Source organism: Sceloporus occidentalis, unplaced genomic scaffold (assembly GCF_023333645.1).
Source record: "Sceloporus occidentalis isolate IW3139 unplaced genomic scaffold, rSceOcc1.0.p SCAF_3, whole genome shotgun sequence".
Lineage (NCBI taxonomy): Eukaryota > Metazoa > Chordata > Lepidosauria > Squamata > Phrynosomatidae > Sceloporus > Sceloporus occidentalis.
Genome location: NW_028316983.1, coordinates 189,113,313 through 189,137,163, shown reverse-complemented (window position 1 = coordinate 189,137,163; position 23,851 = coordinate 189,113,313). Strand labels below are relative to the sequence as shown.

Here is a 23,851-nt window from a genome sequence, read left to right as displayed (position 1 = left end):
TGGGGAGCCAGTTTGAATGCCATGTGTATTTACGTAATTGCGCGAAACTAGTGACTTTAAGTGAATGTGTTGTGGCCCCACTTTCTTTTCATTCGAATTTAAGAGAAATTGCTCCTGTTTGATAAACATCTCTTGAAAGGCACCGTTTGGGAAAGACACTATACTACTCTTGATGCAGCCTAGAATCACATTGGCCTTTTTAGCTGGTGCATCACACTTGTGTGACTCATGTTCAAGTTGTGCCCCACTGAGACTCCCAGATCCCTTTTAAATGTACTGTTGTTGTCAAGACAGGTGTCCCCCGCCCCAATACTCTGCTCTGGGCCCCACAACAAACTCCAACTCCCAGAATTCCATAGCAAAGAGCCAGACAAAAGCGGTGCCAAAACGGGTGATTTATCCACTCTGGATGCAAGCAAGGCTTGCGCAACCGGTTCCCTGAGAGAAACCACCCGGGTGTGTTTGTGGGCGGGAAGGCGCCTGGGCGCGGCCCGGTCAGTGAGAGGCCGAGGCCTAGTCGCCTCATAGGAAAAGGCGGGGCTGAGGCCTAGTCATCGTCCTCGTCCCAGGCGCCTGAGGAGGGGAGCAGGGCCGGGCCTTGGTTGCGGGAGCCGCCCAGAGCTGCGGAGGGGAGGAGCGGAGCGGGGAGGCCTTCCCAGTGCAGTCGGGTGACTGTGACTGAGCCTCGTCGAAGCTCCGCCGGCAAAAGGCAGCATCAGCCTCAGCATCGGCAGCAGCGCTTCCTTGGGAGAGATGGTCAGGCAGAGGGAGCAGCCCCGCAGACGGGGCTCTTTCGGGGGCCTCAGCCTCGCCTTCGCCGCCTCTTTCCTGGCGCTTCTTCCCGGCCCGGTGAGTGGTAGCTGGGGCTGTTGGTGAGCGTGGGAAGGCTGCCAGGGCCGGCCTAGCGTTGCCATAAGTTAGGAATTACTTTAGATGCAGGACAGCCACTGCACAGAAGGGGCTTTTAACAACAAACACACAGACATCACAACCCAATGCACAGAAATGATTGTTAAGGCACAGGTAAATGCACAGAAGTGACTTTTGAGGCACAGCAACAAACACACAGAAAGGACGTTTAGGAAACACAGCGACCCACGTTCTCTGAAGCATTGGGACCTCATTTCACCTTTGCACAACTTAGATTTGCTCATATGAGTCTGGGGCCGCTCTAACTGCCCTGGTTCAGTGGCAGCGGACCCTGGGGATTGTGCATAGTTCATTCTGGCACCAGAGCTCTCTCTGACGGAGGAGGCTCAATGTCTCACAGAACTACACTTCCCAGGGTTCCCCAGCATTGAGACAGGGCAGTTAAAGCGGTCTCAGGCTGGGTTATTCCTGCAGTGTGTTTCGCACCCTGGTCACTCCAGACATATGGGGACCCTAAGGACAACCTACTTTGCCTTTGCCTCCCTCTGAGGCTGAGAGAGTGTGTCTGAACCCTGGTCTCCAGAGTCACAGTCCAACTCTCAAACCACTGTGACACTATTGCAGGGTTTTCTTGGCAGGTGTCTTCAGAGGGGGCTTGCCACTGACATCTCCTGGGGCTGAGAGAGTGTGACCCCTCCCAGTGGGGTTCCAGGGCCGAGCCAGGATTCGAACCCTGGTCTCAAGCATCCCTCAGACCTCAACAGCATTTTGACTCTGGATTGGTTAGGGAGCAAAGTCTGACTAACTAAAGCGTTGACTGCAGAAGAGGAGGAGAGCTCCATCCCTGTGAGTGGGGAAAGTGTGTTGTAAGGCAGCCCTCTTTGTATGCTTCCTCAGGAAGAAGCCCAGCATGGCCAGACATCCTCCTTTTCCAGGACCTGCCCTCCATTTCAACCTTCTGTCCAGGAGGAGTTTTAAAACGCCCTCCATTTTGAGCATGACTAAGAAGCATGGACTGACATTTATAGTAGTGTTTTTAGCTTTTATTCTGTAATGTCTTAGATTTTCATTTTTGCAGTGCCTTGGCCTCCCTTGCAGGGAGAACATCTGCTAACCCTGAGTAAACCATGCTCAGTTTGACGGGACTTATTCCCAGTCATTCTGCCTTATTTATGGGACCACGTTCATTAATGCCACCTGCGCACTCCAGCACTCCCATCTCCTGCTTCTCATGGTGGTACATTTCAAAGACATCAACCATATTAGTATAAGGAATCAGCATGCAAAGGGATCTTGTAGCACCTTTGAGACTAAGGCTGCATCCTCACAGCATAAATAATCTGGTTTGACACCACTTCAACTGCCATGGCTGGCTGCTACAGAATCCTGGGAACTGTAGTTTGTTGTGGCACCAGAGCTCTCTTGACAGAGAAGGCTAAATGTCTCACAGAACTACAGTTCCTAGAGAAAGCGGTGTCAAACTTGAGTTATTTCTGCAGTGCAAGTGGACCCTAAAACTTTAAACCCATGAAGAGAAATTATAATGACTTACGGTCAATTTTCTCAGACAGGGAGCTAATTTCATATTTGTTCTGAATATTTATAGAGCTCTACTCTGGTGCCACAAGAAACTACAGAAAATCCATAGCATTGAGCCATGACGCTTAAAGTGATGACAGACTGGATTTGAAGTCGAAGGATTTCGTGGCCAGCATCCATAGTTTTTTGTGGGTTTTTCTGGCTCTGTGGCCATGTTCTAGAAGATGGCCACATAGCCTGAAAAACCCACAAAAAACTACAGACTGGATTATTTCTGCCCTGCGGATGCAGCCTTTCTGAAAGACAGAAGTTGGTAGTGTGAGCTTTCGTAGACTTGAGCCCACTTCCTCAGATGCACAGGGAAGTGGTCTCAAATCTACAAAAGCTAATTCTTTCTTTCAGTTAGTCTCAAAGGTGCTACAAAGTCCCCTTTGCTGATCTCCTGCTTCTGTTTTGTTCTTGAAACCACAGATGAGGTGGGTGAAGAGAACATCTGGGGAAAATGGGTTTTGGTTGTTTCCTGTGAACTCCTTGTTCTGAAAGCAGAGAACATCTGTGGTGCTGGAGTGATACTGGAGTTCATTCCCAGTTCCTTATTTGAAAAAATCTGTGAATTAGACTTCAGTCATAAACTTGCTTGTTGTTGTTGTGTGCCTTCACATTGTTTCTCACTTAATGGGGACCCTGTCATGGGGTTTTCTTGGCAGGATTTGTTCAGAGGAGGTTTGCCATTACCTTCCTCTGAGGCTGAGAGCATGTGACTTGCGCAAGATCTCCCAGTGGGTTTCATGGCCGAGCAGGGAATCAAACCCTGGTCTCCAGAATTATAACCCAGTACCCAAACCACTACACCACACTGGCTCTTTAAACTTGCTCAAGGATCTAAAGTTGATAGGCCACTTCACCCCACCCGGAGTGTAGGGCTATGTCACCATAGATCTCCAAGATAATTGAAAATTCACCAAGATATTGGACAGTCCCGAAGATAAACAATAATTATTTCCTATCAAAATCCCTCACTTTTGCACCATGTATTTCTGTACTTAATTGAAAAGTACCTGAGAGTATTTCAGAGAATAGGTATAGGTAGTGTTATGTAGACTTCAGGCTAGGCTTGTTTCAACTGAACACCTCTCTTGTCAATGTGTCTGTGCATGCACAGGTCGAATATCTCTTGTCTAGAATTCCAAAATCTAAAGTATTCCAAAACCCAAAACTTTTTGAGCTACAACACAAGTAGCATAGTATGTACCTGTAGTATGTCTGCAAACTTTTGTACTTTTCTGTATTTGTGAGAGCCACAAGGATCTGTCAATTGGTGGGAATCCATACCTTCCATTATTTCATAAATTCCCTGTCTCTCTCCAGCCTCATTATATCTTAGTATGTATATGTATACAGGGTATTAAAAGATCCAAAACAATTAAAAATAAATAATATTTCTGGTTTCAGGCATTTCAGATAAGGGATATCTCTGTGTGTGTGTGTGTGTGTGTGTGTGTGTATCTTGGTGTGTAAGGACTTTATGTTCTAATCTAAACTTTTAAACAGGGGAATTGGGGGAAATGGAAACAGCAGGTATGAAGAAAACAACATGGGGCACATAAGAATGCCAGGTACAACACACAGGAGTGCCAGGTAAAATAAGGGGCAGTACTTTGTCAGAAAGGCAAAGGCAAACCCCTTCTGAACAAGTCTTGCCAAGAAAATCCTCTGAAAACGAAGAGTTACCATAATTGGAAACTGCTTGAAGGCACACAGCAACAAACACCTGTCCCTTTAATGGTTGTGTAGAAAACAGCCATTAAAAGAACTGCTGCCCTGGCCATTACAGTGGGTCCTTGGTATCCACTGGGGTTTGGTTCCAGGATTCCCAGTGGATAACAAAATCTGTGGATGCTCAAGTCCCATTAAATACAATGGGGTAGAAAAATTAAGTCCCTTATATACAATGGAAAATCAAAGTTTCCTATTTGGAATTTATACTTTTTAAAAAATATTTTCAAGCCGTGGATGCTTCAATCCGTGGATAAAAAAATCCATGGATAAGGAGGAACAACTGTATTTCACTAGGCAACTTATGATTTACTTACATGCTTAGTTGCAATATTGCATGTGAACAAGGGGACTCTACCAAAGACAACATGGGAAAAGTGGCTTTTAAAGAGGGATTCAAGTGAAGTAAGAAGTGTTATCATATAGCTCAGGACAGTGGCCCTTAGGCTCAGAGGTTCAGTGGTCTTCCAGAAATTTTTGACTGATTCCCAAGCCAGACTGACCAGTAACTGATTTTGAGAACTGCAAGTTCAAAATGTGTAGTGGGCCAGAGATTGAGAATAGCTGTTTTAGGAGATGAGATCAAAATTTATGGGACAGGAATGGCAAAATTATGCAGTAAGTATCCCATGGAGATTAGTTTGATCGCTCTCTCTTGAAATACATAGTTCAGCTCAACTGGTTTTTTTCTATTAACTTTTTATTTATCAAAAGTTGAATTCCTCACAGTTGCATGATCTGATTTCCCATGTAAATGCATTGAAAAAACATCTTGCAGTGGTGAATCTAATATAAAGGTTAAAATGTCTGAGTAGTGTTTCTACTGCAGCGAGGATTGAGAGGTCAGTTGGAGCAGGTGACTTGCCAGATGTTACTCACAAGCCACTGTGACATAGATATGAAGTAGATGATCTAATAAAATGTGTATTTGTCGCAAAGCTGCTGCCATAAATGCAGTAAGTGTTTCTGTCTTACTGTACAACTTTCTTTGATGCTACAATGTGGTTCTATTCTGTGAAAAACTCTTTTAACACAGTTAACACCTGTATTCATCACTGCATTTGCCATTCAGATGTCATGTGAATGCAAAATGGTAATAAAGTGTGTTAGACATAACTTACTAAACTGAATCAATTTCTCAGCAGTTGTTAGAGTGCCAATAATCTAAGTCTCCTATTTCACAAAGTTTCTAGGAAACTGTTTTATGTATTGCAGGCAGGGATACAAAGTTCAGCGAGATAGTGAAAACAAAACTATTTGTGAGTTTCTTGTTTCACACATAGTTAAGAGGAGTGGAAGAAGTGAATGTACCTTGTCTCTTGAATACGTTTGGACTGTGTTCTGACACCATGCATGACTTTTTGCAACTTGCTTTCCAGTGTTTATTTCAAATGACTTGAGAAACATTTGTAATGCATAGAATTACATTTTGGGGCCTGTGAGTTCAGAAGCTTGGGCAACTTAGGTCCAAAAACACTGCAGAAATAATCCAGTTTGAGACCGCTTTAACTGCTCTGAATCAGTGCTAGGGACTCTTGGGTAGTGTAGTTTATTGTAGCACCAGACAGAAAAGGCTAAATGCCTCTCAAAAGTACAGTTCCCAAAATTCCTTAGCATTGAGCCAGGGCAGTTAAAGTGGTCTCGAACTGGATTATTTCTGCAGTGTGTTTTGGACCTTAGAGTGTTTGCTAGTCTGAAGGTGCTTAGAGAGAGAGAGAGAGAGAGAGAGAATATGTCAGTCATGCAAGGGATGGTGGTGGAGTTGCCATTATAATAAAGTGGAGACTGCAACAAAATGTTAAAAGTATGAAATGCTTCTCACTGTTACAATCTGCTATGTCATCTTTCATGATCCTTTTTTCTGTTCCCATTCCCATCTAGTTTTCTGTAGAGCACATTGAGTGTTATGTTGCCACTAGACATATGTAATTTTCCTTAATTGTTTTGGAGTCTTCCCCCACTTGTTCTTATTTTTCCTTTGTGTATGGCAGCACTCAGTTCTGATTTTGAGAAGCAGAGGGAATTATGAAATGCACTTTACTCTTTGTGCAGTGGCAAATTACATATTGACAATTCTCCACATGGGCTTTCCTGTTAAAAACATCCATAACAAGCAAGCAGGGGGACCGCAGCAGCACATGCTGGTATCCACCACATTCAGTTTTTCTCCAAACAGTTCCTAGTCCTCTGGTAGCCCCGGTGCAGCTAGTATTGGCCTGCAAGCAACTTTTGACAGGGCAACAACCAATGCTAAACAAGGATGCTTTTCAACAACCACCCTACCCCCATAGTTCAGTCTCCATTTGGTTGGAGGTATGCACATAAACTCAAAGATTAAGTTGCACCTTTGATCATTAATTGTTCAAAAATTAATGTGCATGTAACTGCACATGAGAAACTTACCTTGGTGTTTCTGTGCCAAGTACCATGCAGAAGATATGCTTGTATCAACAGCAAGCTCATCATTGAAAAGGCCATGAACTGGGTAGCAGCAAAGAGTGATCTATTGAGAAACTATGAGTGGATTCAAGGTCCACTTCTGAAAGCTGTAGAAGTGGCTCCCATTTCTGGATGTCTTACTAGCAACCGTCCTACAGTTGGGTGTCCTGTTAACAAGAATGATTCTAAATAAAAATATAGAAAGGCAGATTTCCTAGAATAAGGGCTCCTGTTTTAGAGCTCTAAAACCTAATCAGATGCTTTCAGAATAGACTAAAAATACCTTCACGAGTGAACATTTTGCAGTTGGCTTTCAGTATCCAAAGTTTTTTTGTCCACGGATTCAGCCATCCATGGCTTGAAAATATCCCCCCCCAAAATATAAATCCCAAAAAGTAAACCTTGGTTTTGCCATTGTATATAAGTGATACTCTTTTACTGAGCCATTTTATTTAATGGGACTTGAGCATCAATGGATTTTGGTATCCACATGGGGTGTGTGTATGTCTGTCCTGGAACCAAACCCTACTGGATACCAAGGGCCTACTGTAATCTGTTACAGGAGTTGCTCCCTTGCTTCTCCCCAGCATCCTAAGTGATAGCTGCTCAGCTCAGGAATGAAAAGACTGTATGTGGAACAGTAGAGGCTTGACCCACAAAGTCCCAGGTTTGACTTCCTGGCTATAATCTCCTAAAAGAAGCAGCTGGTACAAAAATGCTTCTCTCTCAACCTACCTAACTCAAGCGTAGCAAGAGGATATCCTATTGAAGTGATTAGAACTAGCTTTAGAATGCCTTTCTTTTTGCCATTTAACTACCCATAATTCAATAGACACAGAGGCAAAATGATACAGGTCACTCAGTGTATCTCAGCATATGTACGGTGTTCCCTTTTGGGGGCTTTGCAGCATGGCAAAGAGAGCAGCAAAGAGAAGAGCTGTGGATCAGGGGCCACACATCCGACTTTTTCCCTTCACTGAAAGAAATTCGATGTAATTAGAGAATTATAGAGTAGAAGAGAGCTAGACCATTACCCTTTTCTCTGATGCACTAATGTTGTACTTATAGGGAGCTTTCACAAAGAAGCACATTGAAAGTGGCATGTTGGAGCCAAAATGTGCCCTCTGTTAGCAGAAGGACTCTGTCTATGGAAGGTCATTCTCAGTTTGGGCAGATTCCCCCTTCCCAAGACAGTTCAGGGTCTTATGACCCTCTGGGTGATATGGGACTGAAGGGGCTAGCCAGGCTTCTGGCAACCCAGTTTTGTGCACCTGAATCTGGATTGAAATTTTATCTTGGATTTGCAGTATGAAGTGATACAGATATTTCCACACCTTATTCTGCTGCACAGGAGAACTGAATTAGGTATAATACTTTCCTCTGGTTTAGTTGCCTTGTCTGTGCAGGGTGAGTTTGTATTGCAGTCTCCATGGAGTCTAGTGGGAGTGTTTTACTATGTCTCCTCTGGCATAATAAAACTGTGTCATTGTTGGGAGTGTGGCTGGTGAAACATTCTTAACAGAATCCTGATTAAGCATTATTTACTATTAGTTATGTGTATGGGAAGCTGCAGCCTCTAGGTAGCTATAAATAGAAGAATATTGAACTATTATGCAATCTGTATAGTCTAAATAGTGTCTGTGTGCATCACTATTTAACAGAAATTAAACTCTAAAACATGAGATTTTATTTGTGACCACGTATGTAGGTGGATGTTGTATTAAAGCAGCCTTCTTTTAGTAAAACCAGTAGTATTCAGGCAAAATCTAGCTAGCAAAAAAACCTGCATTCATTTGTCCTGACACAATTCAAGCATGTAGGACCATAGTTAAGGAAGCTTAATTCTGGCCAGTTGTGATTATGTAGTTGACAAACCATAACTGAAACTGCCCTTCTATCATTAGCAGTCACTACACCTGGAGAATGAAATCGGACAAACAGCTGCAAGTGTTGGTTCACCTAAAAAATATTAGACCATGACTTAGGTTTCAAAATAGGGTTAGCTTACACCATGGTTTGGTGAAATGTCTGGATTATCATTTATATAGTGTTTGTCCCTTATTTGTATGGAGCTGATATCTTGGTTTAATGGGAAGAATAGTCTTTTTTACATTGCTCTTTTTCTTGAGGAACATTTATGCAGTGTTCATAGAACTGAAATTAACTTTACACAGAAATATTTTTGGTGGAGGCCTTTATAACCAAAATATACAGATGGGTGCCATGGGAGCTGCACTGAAGCTCACCAAGCTTTGCTGGGAAGAAACAATTAATGCAGCAAGGCTGCAGCTGAGAATCACAAGTATGTCATGTGGGAAGATTCATTATGTTACGTTTCATGTGTCCCATTTCTAGTGTGGTAAGTCAACAGGCTTCTTCAAGGCACACATGCACATATTTCTGACAGTGTATGTTCTGTATGCTAAAGTCTTTATGTTAATGAAATGTAGGACTACACAGGAAAAAAGGATTAAAGTAATCTCTTCCTCTTGCCCTCCATTCCACTCACCACTCCTAGTTTTCCCACATGGATCTTAGTGCTATGTAAGTGCAGCAGATAACTTTTTAGAATTCAGTGTAATCATTTCTATGTGTAGCTTTATTGAGAATTTTTGTATGTGCACTAGATTGTCAGGGAGGATGGGAGTTGTTGCTCTTCACCTCAGGCTGTAACTCACCACCTTGTTAATGAAGCTGAGCTGACCAGCTTTGGTCAGTGATTATTGCTTTCTCCCAAAGCAGCAGAGTTTTCTGAGAATAGGCTGAAGACCCTGACAATCTTCTCCAAGCCTTCTCACTCTTCTTCTTCAGATGTCTCCAAACACCATCAGGATTCTGCTGGTTCTTGTATCTTCACTCAAGACACCAACACAACTCAGTAGTCTTAGATAAAAGATCTACTTTATTCTACTATATACAGTTACTATCTCTATATGCCCAACAATCCACAATATCTCTACACTCTACCAGTACTCCACAACTACCCACAAGTTACATTAGCAAAACTGGCAATTATTATAGCAAATGTTTGTTACCACCCACTAGACAATTACCACCCAGTGGGTGTGTACGTTCACAATGATTGGTTGACTTTTGTTCATCCCATACTCAAGTCTAACCCATTAACATCATCTGATCACCTTGTACATGTAACAAGTCTCAGGTGTTACCAATGTACATTCCTTAATTTTGTCCTTGGCTCCCAAGACTTCTAAATTATATCATCCTTTACACCTGTGTGATTTCTTAATTGTTCATGCTTAGTCATTCTGACTCTCACATACATATTTTATTTCTATAACTGCATGTCCCATGTTGCATTTCCTTGACATAGATAACATTCAAACCACAGCAACGAATGCTGGAGAACAAGGGTCATTAATTCAAGTAGGCACTGGTTGAAACTGTTCCAAGGTATTGTCAGACACTTGCAAAGAGAAACATTGTAGTTCTCACAATAGTGCCTCAGTTCTTTTTGAAAAGGGAAGTGATCTGTAAAATCAGGCTGGTGCTTTCATAGAATCATAGTTGGAAGAGACCGCAAGGGCTATATTTTACTAGCTTGTTTGCAAGAATATCATGGGGGACCTTGTCAACACGCTTACTGAAATCAAGATATGCCACATCCACAACATTCCCTTCATCTGCCATCTATCAAAACAAGAGATAAGATTAGTCTGGCATGATTTGTTTTTGGAGAAACTCATGTTGACTTTTAGTGATCACGGCATTCCTTTGTAAGTGCTTAAAGACTGTCTGTTTAATGATCTGCTCTAGAATCTTTCCTGGGATCCATGTCAGGCTGACTGGGGCGCGTTACAGACCGCCCCTTTGAGGCGGCCTGTAGGCACTGCTTTCTCCGGTGTATCGGGGCCTCAGCTGCTACAACGGCAGCCGCTGAGGCCCCGATCCGCTGCTTTGCAGGCTGCAGGGAATTTGTTAGATTTCATACTCTTGGCAGAGTTTAACTTCTAACAAATATCAGGATACTTGAAATTGTCATTACTATTACACATCTCTCTTTTCTGATTGTTTGGTTCTCTGTTCCACATAATGTCACACTTGTGTTTTTAAGTTGCTTTAATTTATTGTGTTTTTGCAAATTTATTTATAAATTTTTTTATTTGATAGTTTTAATTTCTGTAAACTGCCTAGATTTCTTGGGCTGAGAAAAAGATGAGAAGTAAATAAAATAAATAAATAATGATAAAATAACAGCAGTGGTCTGAGACTTCCCATATTAAGTCCATTTAACCACTGTTTAGACTATAGTGCACCGACTGGCTGCATGTGAAGTGTTCTGATTTTGAATGTTCATTGGCACAGGCCTGAATCCTTTTTGAGCCTGAAGGAAGCTGTCCTTGGTCAGGCCACCAGCACATGCTGTTATTTCACAACCACCCACAAGTGTACCTGCGAATATTGTCCCATTACAACACTGTCCATATAACAAGTAGGCTGTACAATGAATGAAGAAGGCCAGGGTGGTCTGGAAGGTAGGGCATGTAAGTCTTTGCCATTCTTGCTCATTATGTTCTGGGGTCCAGCAAAAACCCACAGTGATAATCTGTATTGTCAGACCTGCCCTCACATAAAATATAAAAACAAAACCTTACCATGCATTTTAAGGCATAGGGCTTTTTTACATGCCCAGCATCGTTTTTGGATGTCACCCATGCAGGACTGTATAGAAAAGCTTTTGGTGCAACCTGAGAATGCTCATGTCCAGTTTATGAATTTACTCTGTATTTATCTGAACTTTAAAGGAACTATCCAAAATGTTGAATATTGTCAAATAGAATGAGCACATAGAGTAACTGCATTAAAATTTACAGTAAAACCCAGAATGGATTCACTAACCCACGGACAATGGAGCTTTAATATGAGTAGAGGGAGACTGGTGGCTCCATTGTCAGTGGGTTGGTGAGTCCATTCTGGAGTTTAGTGTGAATTTTAGTGCAGTTACTTTATATGTTTTCCTAGTGTGCCTTCCAGTTGTTTCCAAGTTATGCCAACCTTAAGTCAAACTTATCATGGGGTTTTCTTTGGAAGGTTTGAGACTGAGAGACTGTGACTTGTGGATAACTTTGTTTATGCATGTGCTACATAGGGAGTGGGTGCTGTTACCCCAAGGTCAGGCCCCTGATCACCCCTCATATTTGATATCAGTTTAATATTAAAAGGAATGCTGAGTTGAGTGACCTGAAAAGGCGACCCCAGGTATTAACCTGGCCATACTATATTTGGAAATTGGGTTGGCTCTGGCAAGGGAGTGAACAAGGCACCCACCATAATGAGATCACCCAAGGCATCAGCATAATCCCTTTTGTCTATGGAGGGCGATGATGGGATCATGGCCAAAGAAGGTGACTGTGGATACACAGACAAAGGACATTTCTCCAAGAGCAAGGGGTTTTTCTTTGTCTGAGATATTCACACCAATCACCCCAACATTTCCTTCAATTTCTTGACCATTCTTCTGTCCTGGAAAACCATCTAGCAGCGAGGTAATCCATACATTCCATGATTACTGCCCTGAGATACGATTTTGGGTATATATACCACCACCTAGACAATAGTAATTTGGTCTAGTTTGTAACTGTGCAGACACTCTGTCAGTTCTACTAGGCTCCACAGTATGTTGGCCACCCCACTTGCCAAGGCGGTTATTGAGCCCTCTCTGTTCCGGATGCCTATCTATTTGAACCATGCTTCAGGATCGCTAACATATCACCATTAGCAAGGTCTCTACTACCTTTGCTTCATTAGTTCTTGTGTGTGCGTGTGTGTCGATTATTTTCTTAATAAAACTAGAAAACCTATTTGGAATTGCTGCTGGAGTTCTGTGTGATTTAGAACTGGTATAAATAGGGTTAAGATCTCAAGGCTGACTGTTGCCCTGATCAACATATAATTTACTTGAGCTATTAAAATTCCCCTAAAATGTTTTAATTTGTGGGTGCCCTCCTGGGACCCCAGTTTTTTGGCAACTGTGCCAGATCACAACTGAAACTTAAGATTTGTAATTTTCCTTTTAATTTTTATTATTTAAAAGAACTATGGTAACATTAATAATTTTTGTATATCCACATAGGTGTCTTGTGAATGGTAGTATACAACATGCATAGTAGCATACAATAATATCCTCTTGAGCAGCTCTTGGCCAGAACTACTTGGGAGAGGTGCTACACAGAAAACAATACTATACCTTGGATTTTGGGGATCAAAATGTTCACCAAATTATTCTTGTGGCATTTTAGCATGGATAGACAGAAAATTCTTTGAATTACTTTGGCTTTGGTGCCTTGGCATCAGCAGTCAGCAGATCAATTGTGTCATTTCCGTCACAATTACCTTTTTGGCATGTTTAAAGAATGTTGCTCTGACAGTCTAGCAAGGGCTGTAGTTCCCATGCTGCTAAATACAAGAAGTTCTAGCACTTTCTAGAATTGACTTGCACTTTCCTTTAAAGCTCATTCCTTTAAACAAGTGGCTTGCACTTTTCTTTAAAGCTCATTCTCGAAGCAGACCAAGAATAATTTTGCTTGTAGTACTCTCATTTAGGGAATTAATGGCGGGTTACAGACCGCTGAAAAGCAGCGGCCTGCACCCGCCTGTTTCCCCGCCAGATCGGGGCCTCAGTAGCCAGAGCGGCAGCCGCTGTGGCCCCGATCCGCCACTTTCCAGGCTGAGGGGAAGCGGCAAAAGGCCCCTTCCCCGCAGCCTGGAAAGGGGTGTCCTTGGGGCTTCAAGCCCCAAGGACACCCCACAGCGGCGGGGAGGAGGAGAAAGGGGCCGCTTGGCCCCTTTCTCCTCTGTGTCGCTGGGCGCAGCCGTCTGAAAGCTGCGCCCAGTGACGCAAACGGCAAAAGGAGCTCTGTTTTGGAGCTCCTTTTGCGGCCGGGGAAGGGGCGCACTATGCGCCCTGGCGCGGCGTGACAATGTCACGTCCGCGCTGCCCCATATACCTTGCAGGAGTGCCATTCATGGAAGGTTTCTAGTTGTTGTTGTGTACAGAATGAAAACTAACTAGTCATGCAGGTTATTGCAGTAAAAAAGAAAGAGAGAGTATCAAACCATGCTTTGAGTGAGCTTGGGTGGGTGTAATGATTGCTGTGTGCAACATAGTGAAGAGCTGTTGGGAATAAATGAAGACGTGGAAAAGTAAGCAACAGTGAGTGTATTTATATGAGCACAGAACTGGCAGCTCAGAATTTGGATGGTACAATTACATTTTCCAATGGAGTAGTTAAAATACTGCATGTGAATGAACCCATTGCGTAACAACTTGCCTTGCAGAATCCTGGCCTCCCTTTTCTTTATACATGCTGACTATAGTGAGCATAACCTCATGCATGAAGAATTGCTAAGCAATAGAGAAAGGAAGGATGTAGTACTTTGTGATGCAAAATTGCAAGTTTCCTCCCACCCCCCCCCAAAGATCAAAGTCAAGGTTGAACAAAAGTCATAGGAATCTGTCCTTGCAACCAAAGTACATGCAATAAAACTACTGAAGGTCATTCTTAAGATAATACAGCATGTTCTCTTTAGGATGCATTGAGATTGCTTCCTGAAATTAAATAACATGATTTTAAAAACTTGTTGTTTCGGTGCCATTGATATACTTGGACAGAAATATTCAAAGTTTAGGCTATGTGGCCATGTTCTGGAAGAATTTATTCCTGACGTTTTGCCTGTGTCTGTGGCTGGCATCTTCAAAGAGTGGTGCCATGGAAGTATGTGGGGTATATATATACTCGTGTGACCCTTGTGGGAAGAAATGATTTACATGTTAATCTGTGTGTTGGTCTATTGTTGAATTGCAAGGCCTAAGGATGGGAGGATGTGTGCCTATGTAATTAGCAATCTATTGTCTGGGGGGGATCATCTTTATACTTACTTAGAATGTGTGGTGTTCTCTAAAGCTTGTGTCCAAAAGGATTTGGAAATGCAATTTGTGGCAAAAAATATTGTGTGGATCATTATGAATTCAAAACATAATTGTAACTTATGAATAATGTAGCATTAAGAGTTTGACAACACACTTTAGTAGTGTGATAGCATTTATATAATATTTGAAGAGTAAGAATTTATTCTTTGCAATCTGTCATATATTACAATGGGGAATGGGAAAATCTCTGGCCCATGAGCCTAATATGTCATACAGAGGATGTTAATTTTGCTTCCCAGAAGCCTCCAAAATTGATGTGGAGGCAGTCTCCCAGTTATCTCTAATCACTGAGTGATTGGAGATAACCAAGTGGGTTACCTACATTCTAGTCTTCCTCCGGACATGCTCATGAAGCCATCACCATTCAGGAGGCATTTGCAGGTACTGAGTACAGATTGAGTCTTAGCTCATGTTTGCAAGACTGGCTGAGAGGGCATCTCTTCCCTCTTTCTTCTGTGGGAAAGTGGAGCAAGGTTTCCAGTTGAAGCACTGTGTGAAAACTTGGCAATCGGGGAATGGATCTGATGATATCAGGGTGTGTAGCCATGTTCCTTTATCGCATCCAGAGCATGGAGAGCTGTGGAGTGGAGAATCTGGTTCCTCACCCTCATAGTTTCCTCACAGAACAGTGAGGAAACATTGCATAGTATACCAAACTGATGCTGTGACTACATCTCTAGTTCAGATATTCCCTTAGCTATTAAGCAACCAGAGAGTCAAACAACTATTATCTCAGCCTCCTTCTGCCAATCTACAGTAGGAGGATATTAATACTGGGTGCTTTTCAGAACTATTGCAAGGTATGAACAGGTAACTAGAATCATAGAACCATACAGTTGGAAGAGACCGCAAGGGCCATCCAGTCCAACCCCCTGCCATGCAGGAAATCTAAATCAAAGCATCCCCTACAGATGGCCATCCAGCCTCTGTTTAAAGACCTCTAAGGAAGGAGACTCCACTACACTCCGAGGAAGGAGTGTGTTCCACTGTCGAACAGCCCTTAGTACTGTCAGGAAGTTCCTCCTAATGTTGAAGTGGAATCTTTTCCTGTAGCTTGCATCCATTGCTCCAGGTCCTGTTCTCTGGAGCAGCAGAAAACAAGCTTGTTCCCTCCTCAATATGACATCCCTTCAAGCCCTGTTTAAATTATCATGTTGAGGCAAGATGAAGTTGCTGATGCTAGGCATTTCATTTGACGTGCTTGGTGAAGTGTTATTACCAGATGACTGTCACATGGATCATGATCACATGATCCATGTGAGATATCTTGGCAGAAATCTTTGCACTGCAGATTCTTCTCCATTGCCATCCCCTGCCTTATGAAACTTTAGTATTTACCTGTGCTGCTTTATCACAGAATTTTAAGCCAGCTTATTCAAATGTTTAGCACATTCTTCTGATTAAACCAGTACTTATAAAAGGAAAACACATTGCAAGTAGATGCAGGGAAACAGTAATGCTTCCTCATTCATTAATTAGACATTCAGAGATAGGATGCAGACTGAGTTTCCATTCCCAAAGGTAAATTTGATTTGAATTTTTAGTAGTAATATCTCAGAGCAGATATGAAGACTGATTCTGGAAGCTCATCCCCCTCCATACAATTCATGTTTTTGCCAACAAGTACTATATGTAAATTCTAATCAGTGACCAGAGATTTTAAAAAATTCCTTCTTCCTTCCCATGTTGTAACTGGATTTAAAAAGCAACTCTTGGAGGGTGCTTCTTTTAAAAAGCTAATTTTAGCATGGTGGCATTTGGAGGAGGGAGTTCACTCTTGGAGATGAAAGAGGTAACCCATCTCATATACAGAGTTTCTTTTTGCTCCAGTTTTTAGCTCCGGAGCACGGCTTGGTGTTGGTTTCCACCAGGTTTTGCATCATACATCATCTAAACAGGCAGGCTTCAGGTTAGTTTGAAGCTTCTTTATTTTGCAATGCAAACAACTCCCAAGTCATCTTTATAAGTGAAACTAACTAACATGCATTGATTCTGTGGCCTGTTACAGACTGCCAAAATAAAGCTGCTTCGGGTCTCTTTGGAGGTATGCTATTTAAATGATGCATGGGTCCTAAGAGTCCGGAGGTCGCGCCAAAGCCACACTCCATTCCTAAGCACTGGAGTGCAGCTTTGGCGCAGCTTCTGGATTCTTAGGATGCATGCATCATTTAAACCTCCATACCTCCAAAGAGACCCGAAGCAGCTTTATTTTGGCAGTCTGTAACAGGCCTGTATTTGATTTTTTGGCAGTACAGTCGGCCCTTCTTATACACGGATTTTTTATACACGGATTTAAGCATACACGGTTTGAAAATGTTCCAAAAAAGTATAAATTTACCTTGATGTTCCATTTTTTATTAGGGACACCATTTTGCTGTGTCATTATACTTAATGGGACTTGAGCATACACGGATTTTGTTATACATGGGGGATCTTGGAACCAAACCCCAGCGTATAACAAGGGTCCACTGTAATATAGTTGTCATACCATGATGGCTAATATTTCACAATTAATAGTCAAAGAGATCCTGTATTTATGTCTGACTGAGTCACAACAATTAAGAGACCCAGAAATATGAAGAACTCAGATGTAAAGGTGAAATTTCACATTTGAAAATCCATTTCAGTTTATGGTTTAGACATAAGTAGAAAATTGGAAGTTCTGCTTGAGTTGGAGGTCCTCCCCCCCTCTTTTCCACCAACTGTTTTGGTGCTCCTGAGAAAAAGACTTCTAGCATACAGTAGATTTTTAAAAAAACAAAACATTTATACTTCTTTTTATTTCATAAGTCATCTTGTGCCACCAGTTTTTGGGGTACAAATAAAGTGATGGAATACAAAGGATAACAAAATAGTTATTGCATGCCATGCCTTTTTTTTTTAAAGTTATCAGGGACGTTTGTGTCTGTACTATAAAACATTAGATTTGTAAAACTGCTCTAGTCTACCAGGGATTTGAACTTTCGTTTTGATTGCATGGGCAACTACCTTTGAAACTGAGGTGAACTTCAAAAGCAGTTTGTGATATGTCATTATTTATTACAGTTATGTAATGTGATGTAAGCTGAGATTCCTCATATCTTTTGATTACTTCAGATTAACAGCACTGCTGTGACCTGTTAATATGTCTGAAATTTTCAAAATAGAGCTAGTGTGGTGTAATAGTTTGAGCGTTGGACTGTGACTCTGGAGTCCAGGCTTTGAATCCTGGCTCTGCTATAAGAACCCACTGGGTGACCTTGGGCAAGTTACACTCTCTCATCCTCATAGGATAGCAATGGCAACCCCCCACCCCAAAGAGAGTTGCCAAGAAAAACCTGTGATAGATTGGCGTTAGGGTCGCCATATGTCAGAAACGACTTGAAAGCACACAACAACAACAAACATGTTTAGAATTATTTAATTAGTATCTTAACTCAGTTCCTTCTGCCCTGCAGGTCTTCTCAGACTCATGTATCTGGTATGGTGAATGTGGAACTGCTTCTGGAGATAAACGATACAATTGTGAATATAATGGCCCAGCATTGCCATTACCAAAGGATGGCTATGACTTGGTTCAGGTACATCACTAATAAATTACCATTTTATGGAATTTTTCTTTAAAATAAGAACTCTAAGTAAACATGATGTAAAGATCTATGCATATTTTTCTTAAACACTCTGTAGCATATGTAAAAGATTTAGCCCATACAAAACATAACATGTTTTGCATGACTGCACACTATGTCATGATTTCTAGATTTTGTTATCAGCAATTGGCATACACATCTCCTAGCTTTAAGCACTGCAACAGTTAAGCACAGAGCTTGGAAATACTACTATTATTTACTACAACTCTCAGAATCACCAAATAGCATGGCCACTGGCTAATTCAAAAATCTGCCTTGAACACAATCTAGAAATATCCTCTTGAAATCAGTAGAAAATGTTTTATTTATTTTATTTATTTATGGTATTTATGCCCCACACAGCCCTAAAAGCTCTTAGAGTGGCTTACAATTTGCAAGTCAGATGTTTGGAATCAGAAGTAGAAAAACATCTGGGACTGCTTTATTATTTTTAAAGTTTTATTTTTAAGTATCTACTTTTCTCTTAAGGAACTCTGCCCAGGACTTTTCTTTGAGAATGTTAGCCTTTGCTGTGATGTACAGCAGCTTCATACTTTGAAAAACAACATGGAACTCCCTCTGCAGTTTCTTTCCAGGTATGTAAGGCAGTTACTGCATGTTGTACTTTGTACAGAGGGGTTATATTCCTCTCTTTTTTGTAAACTGGAGGATGTCCAGTAGATGTTTAGTTTTCTAAAACAGATGAAGAAAAATGCATATTTACAAACTCATTCAATATCACATCTGTCTTAATTCATATGTTGTTTTGATCATTGGATGGTGAATATTAACACATAGGCGTATTATAGTAGACAGCATTCTCTAAACCAGTGGTTCCCAACCTGTGGGTCGGGACCCCTTTGGAGGTCGAATGATCCTTTCATGGGGGTCGCCTGAGAGCATTGGAAGACACCTATTTAATTACAGTTAATGAAGCAGCAATGAAAATAATTTCATGGGTTTGGGTCACCACAACATGAGGAACTGTATTAAAGGGTCGTGGCATTAGGAAGGTTGGGAACCACTGCTCTAAACATTACTCAGGTAAAATGCTTGTAAATATTGACTGTTTAATGCTTTTTATTTATCTTAATGACCTCTTTTAAATTACTCCCACTTAATGGAAAGTTGTTTTCCTTCTGGTTTTCTTCATTTATAATCAAAGTGGCCTTTTCTGGAGAAGGAGACAGAAATAGCATACAGTGGCAAATTATAACTCTGTGCAATTTAAATATGATACTAATTCCCATGGAACATAGTAAAACTAAGCACAAATAAAATTAGGCTGTAAGATTTGCCTTCAGCACTATACTGAACTATGTAGTTGGGCTTCTTTTTTTCTCGTGAAGTTCTCTTGGACTTTCCAGTACTGCATATAGTTGAAGGATTTGCTGGTTACCTACAAATTTTGTGAGGATGTTACTACTTTAAAATTTTGACATTTGAGTCTTTTTTTTTCTTTCTGGAAAGCAAGTATTGCCTCTTATGAAATTACTATATATTATGCACAAATACAGAAAAAAGTGTACAGATTCCTGATGCTGTTTTTCTCTCCAGGTGCCCATCATGTTTTTATAATTTGATGAACCTGTTCTGTGAACTAACCTGCAGTCCTCATCAATCAGAATTTTTGAATGTTACACAGACAATACCATATGTTGATCCAGTTACAGAAAAGAACAAAACCAGCATCACAGAGCTGCAGTATTACATTGGAGAAACATTTTCTAATGGTAAGCAAGACAGATTTTATAAAAAGCCATTATTTATCTGCACAATATGTGTGGATAAAATGTATAGGTCATCTGCAGGTCACATGTCTATGAATTAAATGAAAAAAGTTCATGAATCAGAGCAGGGAAAGCAGGGTGCTTGGAAAAAAAATTTTTTGGTAATTTTTCTATTGGGACCTAACATTAATTATATTTGCAAGACCAGTTTAGGAAGTCTAATTTCAGTTCCTTTTACAAAACAGTGAATTTGGCATTGAATTTCCACTGGTGTATAATAGAGAAATATTTTTAATCCCTCCACCCCAGTTCTGTTGTCAAGCGTCCTTTTAACCATTCATTCCTTTTCCTATTCCTGAACTACAAAGTTTCTAAAGTTTGAGAAGTCAGAGGAATTCAGCTTAGTTACTTGGGACATTGATCCAGTGCTTCTATCCCTGCTTGGGAAAACAGTGGGGTGGTTTGATTTAAATCAAGATGATTCAAAGCAATGAGATTTAAATAATCTATGTCCTAAACAGTTATGTAAACTTGACCATTAAATGTGCTAATATTGTACTAAATAAGATTTATATATGTTGTTCATTCTTTATGTCATTACTTACATTTATTTCTTGTACTATCATTTTGTATTTAATCTGTAGAGTGTCTTCAAAATGCTCCATATAGGTTCTGTCTTATAGCCAGAAGCATGGCAGTTGAGTAAAGTTGAGGTTTCACACCCATACTTCATACCTGGGAAAATGAGTAGAGATGATTGGGTAGGAATATTGGAACATGGGTACTGGACACTTTTGTGTTCTGTCCATCTATTACATTTTTCCACCACAATTTAAGGAAACTGTTTTGATCTTAAACAATTGCCTGTCATCAAGAGTGAAGTAGATATGGGTGAACAAACTGAAACTTAATCGAGACAAGAGAGTGGTGCTCCTGGTCAGTCAAAAGACAGATTGGGGAATAGGGATTTAGCCTTTGCTGGATACGCTCCCCTTGAAGATTCAGGTCCACAGCTTTGGTGTAGTCCTGAATTCAAGCTCAAGTTTCAGTAGTGGCCAGAAGTGCTTTTGCACAGTTGAGGTTTGTGCTTCAGCTGCACCCATACCTTGAGACATCAGATATGGTCATGGTGTTCAGAACTTTCAGCTCATCCAAAGAGCTGAAGCAAGATTGTTAACAGGGGCACAACTGCCTTTTTGCAACACCTCCACTGGTTGCTGGTCCATTTCCAGACACAATTTGATTACCTATGGTGGGATACAGACCGCCCAAAAGGGCGGTCTGCTGCCGCCCTAGTTTGCTGCGCGAGGGAACCGCAGCGGACAAACCACGCAGTTCCATCACACAGCAAAAAGAAGCCGCAAAAAGCGGCTTCTTTTTCTGGCACCATTGTGACACCGCAAGGCGCCAATGGCGCACTTGCAGCATCACAACCGCGCCGATATGTGCGGATGCTAGGCATCCGTCACGTCAAAATGGCGATGCCTGTATGTACAGGGCGCCACCATTTTGATGCCCTCGTCATGAGCAAGGGGCGTCTAAAAGCGCCGCAACTCGCACGTGACGACGGCACCCCATAGGACCCGTCTATCAAGTGCCTATATAGCTCAAATCCAGGTTAGTTGAAAAACTCTATTCTGCCATATGAACTTGCCCACATTCTGAGATCTTCTAAAGAGACCCTTCTCTCTTTCCCACTAACTTCATACATCTGGTTAGTACATCAAGGGAAAGAACCTTTTTCTGTGGTTGCTCCAGGCTCTGGAATTCCCTTTCCAGAGAAGTTAGGCTGGCACTGCCCTTGATATCTTTCCACAGGCATTTTTTGTTTGTTTCAACAGACCTTGGGAGATTGATTGCTCAAGGGGAAAGGACCTTGCATAATATGCTGAATTTTCAATTTGCTGTTTTCCACTTAATGGTTTTAATTTTTGATAGTTAATTACATTAGTATAATTACTTTAGTATGTCGTGAATTTTTAGCTATGTTTGATTTGATTGTTATGAGCCACCTTGATTCCTAAACTGGGGGGGGGGGGGGGGGAGGCAAAAATCATCATCATCATCATCATCATCATCATCATCATCATCATCATCATCCAGCATTGCTCCTTTCTTTTTCAGGATGATTTGTTTTAGTTGTCCCCTCACAAAAATAAAGTAGCAAATGAAATGCTTGTGACTTTTAAGTGAGGTCTGATAATTACTAGGAAAAATAAAGCAGTTCATTTGAATGTAGTGAAATGAAATAACATATGTTTGTATAGGGAGAATGTACACACATGTGTTAGTGAAATCATTAAATTGATTCTTTTGTTGCATAGACATGCCTCCTTTGACTTAATGCTAGTTGTCATCGATTTACTTCAGAAATTAATTGTCCAGTTAGCACTTTATATCCAGATTATAGTGCTATCCAAATTGTTCCTCATCAGAAAGTGTTTAGTATTTTTAAAGCCATTTTTAGTAATTCTGTTTTATTGGTCTTTGAAAGCAGCTGGGCTAGAGTACATCCAGCAGTCTTGCCAATTAACGTGTCATATATCCCATTGTGTTTGAGATTGTGGCCTCAAGAGCTGGTCTGTTTCTGCAACCAGCATATGATGGGTTTCCTTGCAGCTGAAGTCAGGCTTTCTCCCACAAGTTTGGTTGTGTTATTTAGCTGTGCCTTTGCTGTGTATCCTCTCTCTCAAATTGTGCCTTCTTTGCACTACCCACAGCCCTTTGAAGAAGGCAAAGGCAGCATTCTATCTTGTGTAAAAAGCAGTAGAAAGCAAAACAGTGCTCTTCTGCATTTTTTGCAGTTAATGAATGACTAAGAGGACAATAGTTGGTGATTAGGGAACAAATGAAAAGATTTGTGAAGCAATGGTTAACCTTAGACTGCATTAAAAATTTGTTGCATTACCCTAAACTAAGAGTCATTTTCTTGTGGTTGATGAATCAACCCCCAGAATTTCTGTTTGTATCCTTGAGTATTGCAGTCTTATTTTTAAAATTGTGTTTACAGCCATGTATAATGCCTGTAAAGATGTGGAGGCTCCATCAAGCAATGTTAAAGCACTGGGACTGCTGTGTGGAAAAGATCCTAAAGAATGCAATGCAACTAACTGGATTCAGTATATGTTCAGCAAGGATAATGGCCAGACTCCTTTCAACATGATTCCAATATTTTCAGGTAGGGAAAACAAATATTATGAATTATTTCTCCCAATTGAGCATAGTTAGTGAGAGTTGCAGTACTACATTGAGACATTTAAGTGGTTGAACTGTACAGGATACCTCAGTTGACAATTATCCTTTTTACAAAGTCTTTTTAAGCATGCCCATCTTGCCTTTTCTTCCTTGTCTTCTATCTAGTTTTTCAGCAGTACTATTAGGAAGAACGTGAAAAAAAGCTACAGAAAGCAAAACTTACTCTGTTGGTCTACAACAGTGTGTCTGCAGTAAACAAAACAATAAAGCTTGAGCTGGTAAAAAAAGAGTCTCTGCTCTAACTGTTTCTGTTGTAACTCCATGTGCCTATCTGTATCAGGCAATGTTAAGAGCAGCTACTTATTAAGCATGTGTGAACAGCAAAACAGAAAGAAAAGGGAAGACAGATAAACTTACCTCACTAGACACCCCTGATGTGTTAAAGAGCATAAATCTATATGGAAATCATATGAATAGTGGAGGCTAGTTAAAGAAAAAGTTATTTCTGGATGCATTTTGGAACAAGCCTTCAGTCGGTCATTTTTGTTTGTTCATTCAGGCAAGGCTTACCTGCTCTGAGTGTTTCCATTTCACATGTTCATATTATTAGTTTTGAATAAAAGATTACTGAAACATGTTCATTCATTTATTCATTTAGAGTATTCATATCCCACTCCTCTGCCAGAGCAGCTTACAAATTGTTAATTAGACAACTCCCTGCCCTTAAGCTTACAATCTAAAAA

At 41.0% G+C, this 23,851-nt stretch overlaps 1 protein-coding gene across 1 annotated transcript in view; it reads left to right on the top strand.

The window, feature by feature from the left end:
- Positions 1 to 544: 544 nt before the first annotated feature.
- The window catches only part of NPC1 (NPC intracellular cholesterol transporter 1), a 46,365-nt gene continuing 23,058 nt past the window's right edge, over positions 545 to 23,851 (top strand). The window contains exons 1-5 of the mRNA XM_089517175.1: positions 545 to 849; positions 18,013 to 18,135; positions 18,673 to 18,779; positions 19,741 to 19,916; positions 22,924 to 23,091. Coding sequence (XP_089373301.1) covers positions 754 to 849; positions 18,013 to 18,135; positions 18,673 to 18,779; positions 19,741 to 19,916; positions 22,924 to 23,091 — 670 coding nt within the window. The 5' untranslated portion in view covers positions 545 to 753. The remainder of the gene's footprint in view (positions 850 to 18,012; positions 18,136 to 18,672; positions 18,780 to 19,740; positions 19,917 to 22,923; positions 23,092 to 23,851) is intronic.